General features: G+C 39.8%; 1 protein-coding gene across 1 annotated transcript in view; it reads left to right on the forward strand.

Moving 5' to 3' along the window:
• The window catches only part of LOC121389531 (macrophage mannose receptor 1-like), a 28,329-nt gene extending 23,315 nt beyond the window's left edge, over positions 1-5,014 (forward strand). Inside the window, exons 3-4 of the mRNA XM_041521195.1 lie at positions 1,800-1,985; positions 4,529-5,014. Of these exons, the coding sequence (XP_041377129.1) occupies positions 1,800-1,985; positions 4,529-4,746 (404 nt within the window). The 3' untranslated portion in view covers positions 4,747-5,014. The remainder of the gene's footprint in view (positions 1-1,799; positions 1,986-4,528) is intronic.
• Positions 5,015-7,005: the final 1,991 nt, after the last annotated feature.

Below are 7,005 nucleotides of genomic sequence, written 5' to 3' on the forward strand. Positions count from 1 at the left end.
GACATAAAACTTACTGTAATACTGAACTACTGGTTGTAATGTTTGTCCAATTAATTCACTATTATCATAAAACCATTCCACACAGCTAATATACCTTACAATTTTGGCAATTGTAAATTCTTATTACAGTTCCTCTACTTTTGTGAAGGGTATATTATTGTGCAAAATAAATAGGAAACGAAAGAACGTATGTGAAGTTCTGTATTTGTATATCAAAATGAAAAATGTGCCATCAATACAAAACATAATAAACTCGCTTTGTGTAAAATGTCACTGTTCTACATTGCGCATTGCATACTTTTCCCGCTACTCAACTTCAAAAGTTGAACGATGTTTTAATCACCTGATTAGATATGAACATAAAAATAACTTGGAATGAATACATAGGAGGCACGGCATCCAGCCAATTGCGTCGCTACAGGTCTGTGCTTTCATTGGCGTCTTTAGACTCAAGATTCTAGTTCAATCAACCAGTAGAAAGGAAGAAAATGTTTTATTTAACGACGCACTCAACACATTTTATTTACGGTTATATGGCGTCGGACATATGGTTATGGACCACACAGATATTGAGACAGGAAACCCTCTGTCGCCATTTTATGGGCTACTCTTATCGATTAATAGCAAGAGATCCTTTATATGCACCATCCCACAGACAGGATAACACATACCACGGCATTTGATATACCAGTCGTGGTGCACTGGCTAAAGCGAGAACTAGCCCAATGGGCCCATCGACGGGGATCGATCGCAGACCGACCGCGCATCAAGCGAACGCTTTACCACTGGGCTACGTCCCGCCCTCCAGTAAAAAGGTGCCAGAACAGAAAGTCGTACTAGAAAAACCGTCTAGCACACGTCCCCATGACGGTAGTGCGCCCTTTTCATTGGCCAATCGTACTCGTCGTTTAGGAGATAGATGGCCGGTGCTACCTGTTGATTACGTCATTCTCCAATTAAAGATAGTACCGGACATCACGCAATACGTAATGCTGCACCCATTCCTTTCAGTGACCGAACATATATCAGCTGAGAGGAGTGTCGTCACCAAACAAACATAAAATGCAGTGAATTTTATAATAATTACACTAAAACTATAAGAATCATAGAATTAGAAAATATTTCTGACACTCGTCCTTTTGTAGATGGTTTTTCTGACAATCGTCTCAAGAAAACCAATGCCTGGAGCTCGTTTCCTTGATTTTCTTGAGACTTGTGTCAGAAAAACATCTACAAAAGGACTCGTGCCAGAAACTATTATTCTAGATTTTTTGAAAGGAACATTCCTGAGTTTGCTGCTTTGTAAGATGTTTCCGACTAATAAAATATTTCTACGATTAAACTTACATATGAAATATATTTTCTGGTTTAGAATATCAGTGTCTGTATATTCAATGTCTTTTTGGTCACCTTTGTAAGAAGCCCAAACTGGATTTTGTCTTCAAATAATTTCGTAGGTATGAAAAAATATATTTTTGGAAATAAAATTAAATTTAACCTAGTACAAATATTAGAACGATCAGAAACACGCTTAATATACAGCCACTTATATTGTATGCCGAAAAATATATTTGTTATGTAATTACAATCGTTAAAAAGTCTTTGTTATTCGATAACATCTTAAAATGTGCAGCAAACTCAGGAATGTCCCTTTAATGAGTTCGGCGACACAAACTAGTTTTAACAACAACAACAACAACAACAACAACAAAAACAACAACAACAGCAACAGAAGCAACATCAACATCAATAGCTAAATAAATAAATAATACAGATACTAAGTGGAATTATATTTGCAGGTCATTGTCCAGTCGAAGATGGGTATATACTGATTGACAAGCTGAACTTATGTTTTAAAGTGTCCACCACCATGAAATTGTTTGACGAGGCACGTGACATTTGCAGCGAATCAGGTGCCAGACTGATTGTCCTGGACACCGAGGAGAAAAACACAGCTGTCAGTAGCTATATCAGGGAAAACATAGGTAATGACTCTTTGTGATGGTAGAAAGAAAACATAGGTAATGTCTGTTTGTGGCGGTAGAAAAAAAACATAGGTAATGTCTGTTTGTGATAGTAGGAAAAAAACATATGTAATGTCTGTTTGTGATGGTAGAAAAAAAAATAGGTGATGTCTGTCTGTGGTGATAGAAAGAAAACATAGGTAATGTATGTTTGTGGCGACAGAAAGAAAACAGGGTGGTAAAAAGAAAACATATGTGATGTCTGTTTGTCATGGTAGAAAGAAAACATAGGTAATGTCTGTTTGCGGTGGTAGAAAGAAAACATAGGTAATGTATCTTTGTGGCGACAGAAAGAAAACAGGGTGGTAAAAAGAAAACATATGTGATGTCTGTTTGTCATGGTAGAAAGAAAACATAGGTAATGTCTGTTTGCGGTGGTAGAAAGAAAACATAGGTAATGTCTGTTTGCGGTGGCAGAAACAAAACATGTCATATTTGCTTTACATTGGTGGTAGATATCAAAGTAGAAATCAGACGTAATAATTTCTTTACTCTGGTAGTAAAAAGGACACGTGATATTCGTCTTAGACTGGCGGTAGAAAGGAAACATGGTTAATATTTGTCTTAGAATGGCGGTAGAAAGAGGACCATAGTGTCTGAAATTGGCGACAAAAAGCAAAAACACATGCAAGTAATGTTCGTCATATTTTAGTCAGATGGCAAAGCGTGGCCAGGCAACGCCTGACTTTCGTGGCAGACAGTAAACATAAATAATATTTGTTTTAAACATTTGCTAGAAAGAAAACATGGGTATCTGTGTTACACTAGCGGTAAGAAAAACAAACATGGGTAATGTTTGCCTGAAACAGACGGTTTAAAGTAAACAGGTAACATTTGTCGTAGACTGGCGGTAGAAAAACATATATGTAGACCTGTAATGTTTGTATTATACCAACGTTAGCAAGTCAAAATTCATATAGGCAATGTTTGTCTTAGACTGGCGGTAGAAAGCAAACACGTGTAATGTTTATCTTAAACTGGCGATAGAAAGCAAACACGTGTAATGTTTATCTTAAACTGGCGGTAGAAAGTAAACATGTGTAATGTTTATCTTAAACTGGTGATAGAAAGCAAACACGTGTAATGTTTATCTTAAACTGGCCATAGAAAGCAAACACGTGTAATGTTTATCTTAAACTGGCGATAGAAAGCAAACGTGTAATGATTGTGTTAGACTAGCTGCAGTACAAACATACATATTTCCTGTGACTGTCTTCTGAGCTGTCCGAAACCGGCCTCGGTGGCGTCGTGGCAGGCCATCGGTCTACAGGCTGGTAGGTATTGGGTTCGGATCCCAGTCGAATTTTTAATCCAGATACCGACTCCAAACCCTGAGTGAGTGCTCCGCAAGGCTCAGTGGGTAGGTGTAAACCACTTGCACCGACCAGTGATCCATAACTGGTTCAACAAAGGCCATGGTTTGTGTTATCCTGCCTGTGGGAAGCGCAAATAAAAGATCCCTTGCTGCCTGTCGTAACAAGAGTAGCCTATGTGGCGACAGCGGGTTTCCTCTAAAAAATTCTGTGTGGTCCTTAACCATATGTCTGATGCCATATAACCGTAAATAAAATGTGTTGAGTGCGTCGTTAAATAAAACACTTCTTTCTTTCTGAGCTGTCCATACAATCGCCTACCTGTCTCACCTTCCTCCACGGGTGCAGTCTCTGTTTACTTCCCTACACCCACGTGGCATCCTCGTCCTCTGCCGCTAATAAAGCTGATCTGACCCACGGCACTAACTAACGACCGCCGGTAGTACGGGTGTATAGTAGGTGGTTACAAGTGCCTCTTAATAATGCCAGAAGTAACTACTGAACACTCCGCGAAGTGGTCAGCCTAAGCCCACAGCTACACGCTGATGGGGAATGGCAGGTGTGTGTGGCACAGATAGCCACAAGAGACAAGCACCTGTCGCGGTTGGAGAGAAAAAGGACTGGGATGTGGAGGTAGGCGGCGAAAGAAGTTGAAAGATATGAGAAGTTGCCAGATCTAGAAGAAATAAACCCTCCCCTCAAAAATAAAGACACCCCAAAACAAACATGTAATGTTTGTCTTAAACGTGCTGTGTAAAGAAAATGTGTAATGTTTGTATTAAAAGGGATATAGAAAGCAAACGTGTCTTCTGTTTGTCTTAAACAGGCGGTAAAAAACAAACATGTACGTTGATCTTAGACTGGCGGTAGAAAGAAATCATGTGTAACGTTTTCCTTATAGGCGCGGTAGAAAGAAATCATGTGTAAAGTGTTCCTTAAACGGGCGGTACAAAGCAATGCAGTGGCGTATAGTAACACAGTGGACCGCATCATCGGTGTTGGCCATAATGAATGGTTTGAACTTTGTGCTAAAAAAAAACAGGTTAGTGCTAGCAAGAAATTCGCATTTAGTGAAACGTTAATGCCATCATGGGATTTGTGCTAGTAAAAGGTTGAAGCTAGCACAATGTTTAGTACCAAAATGTTTTGTTATTGTTTAGTGATCTAGACTTTTATTTTATTATGTTTCAGGAGTACATGTCTATTTCATTGGTCTGACAGACAAGGTCACCGAGGGCGAGTACGTGTGGGAGGACGGGACCATAGCTGGGTTCATGAACTGGGATATTTATGAGCCCAGCAACATTGAAGGGGTCGAAGACTGCGTGCTGCTAATACCAGAGCAGGGCAAGTGGAACGACTGTACTTGTAGTGCCTGGAGTGAATACATCTGTGAAACGCAACCATAGGCAGTACCTTACCATCAGCCGACTCAAGGCCCTCGTCCTCGTGTTAGCGTAAATGCTAAACAAAACTAAAATTTACAAGAGTATCCAATCTTCTTAGTTGAAGATAACATAGCAACGCAGTGCATGAGCACACAGTAGACTTGGTTTTCTGAACAAAGTTAAAGTTTGTTTTGTTTAACGACACCACTAGAGCACATTGGTTTATTAATCATCGGACGTCAAACATTTTGTAATTTTGACAGTTTTAAAGAGGAAACCCGCTACATTTTGTTTTTAAGTAGTAGAAAGGGATCTGTTACATACATCACACAGACAGGATGGTACATACCACAGCCTATCATATACCAGTCGTGCACTTACTGGAACGAGAAATAGCCCAACGGTTTCACCGACGGGGATCGATCCCAAACAAACCACACATCAAGCGAGCACTTTACCACTGGACTACGTCCCGCCCCGGTTTTCTGAACAAAGAAAATGGAAAAGAGTTACTGAAGTACAGAAACAGTTTGATAGCTTTGTTAAGGTGTTTGTGACTAGTACAGTCTTTTGTTTGTTACCGACCAATAGATAATTGTCTTGTTTATAATATAGGCCACCAGCACGTGTTTCTGTAGTAAATTAAACTGGATTTTACCTCCCAATAATAACAAATTATAAAGAAAAATTAAGTTTGAGCTACTACTAATACTACAAACATCATAAACTGATATTTTAATCATGAAAACTACATGTATATTATTGTGTAATTATTTTTAAAAATTTACCGGCCTCTGTGGCGTCGTGGTTAGGCCATCGGTCTACAGGCTGGTAGGTACTGGGTTCGGATCCCAGTCGAGGCATGGGATTTTTAATCCAGATACCGACTCCAAACCCTGAGTGAGTGCCCCGCAAGGCTCAGTGGGTAGGTGTAAACCACTTACACCGACCAGTTATCTATAACCAGAATGACCATATGTTTGACGTCCAATAGCCGATGATAAGATAAAAAATCTATGTGTTCTAGTGGCGTCGTTAAATAAAACAACCTTTTTCAATTGTTGTTTATTGCTTGTAATCAACATTAAATAACGGAAAACTGACGACAGACATTTGTGAGCCATTCAGTTGTGTACCATGCATGTAGGTTTCCATATTTATATTTAATGCTAAGGTATTTAATAAACATTGCTGCAATAAACTATAATTCTTTGTCGTGAAAATTACATTTTGCATTTTTTTTTGGTGTTCTTAAAGATTGTGAGACATTACAAACACAATTACACAGAATACCTACGTTCTGCGTGTATCGTTACTTTTTAAGGGTGTTAGAAATAAGAATCCCCCCCCCCCCCCCTCCACCGAGTGTGGTATTCTCCGTCGGTGTGAGAGATACGGGGATTGTTGACCGGCAACGTCAGCAACTCAAAATATGTGTCTTCGTCGGACGTTTGCAATTGGCTGCTAGCCAAACCAAGACAAGGCTAACACGGCGGGGCAGGGCGGGGCGGGGCGGGGCAGGGCAGGGCAGGGTAGAGCAGTGGAAGGCAAAGCACGACAACGGAAAATAAAGCAAGGCAAGGCAAACGGGCGTGAGCCAGCCCTAACGTGCACAACAAAATGAAAGTCTGTATATTGGTGTAACTATGAATCATGCGCAGAGGGAATCACACACTAATGAAGCCAATCCATGGGCGTACATGGGGGGTTCGATGGGTTCGACCGAACACCCCCCCCCCCTCTGAAATCGCTTTTTTTATAATTTAATATATCTGACATTCATATCTGACATTATTATATTTACTCAACATAGAAATATATGCCCAATATCTCTGCAATCTATTTTGGAACCCCCCTTTTCAAAATCCTATGTATTGGAACCCCCCTTTTCAAAATCCTATGTACGCCCATGCAATCAGCGGTAGAACGAATATTATAGTTACGTTGTTAAGAATCACCCTTTTGCTTAGTAGACTTTGTTGGAATCAGAACTGACTTCACTTAACTTACGCAGTGTTTACAGGCGGACAACTCCCATTTGATTTCTGCATCTAAAACTTAATGCTATGGTCTCACTACACAGTTCACTTCCGGGTGAGAGTTCATCCACTATAGTTCCTAATTGTGACACATGTTATGGTTCACATATTCACTTCTAGAAAATGGTGAAGAATTAAAACAATATGTATGTTTAATGGTAAGTCTTCTGGCTGTATTTTGCCCATGTTATTTTGTAATATTGTGCATTAGCCTTTTGGGACATGGGTGTATAGCGCAAAC

Source organism: Gigantopelta aegis, chromosome 14, assembly GCF_016097555.1.
Source record: "Gigantopelta aegis isolate Gae_Host chromosome 14, Gae_host_genome, whole genome shotgun sequence".
Taxonomy (NCBI): domain Eukaryota; kingdom Metazoa; phylum Mollusca; class Gastropoda; order Neomphalida; family Peltospiridae; genus Gigantopelta; species Gigantopelta aegis.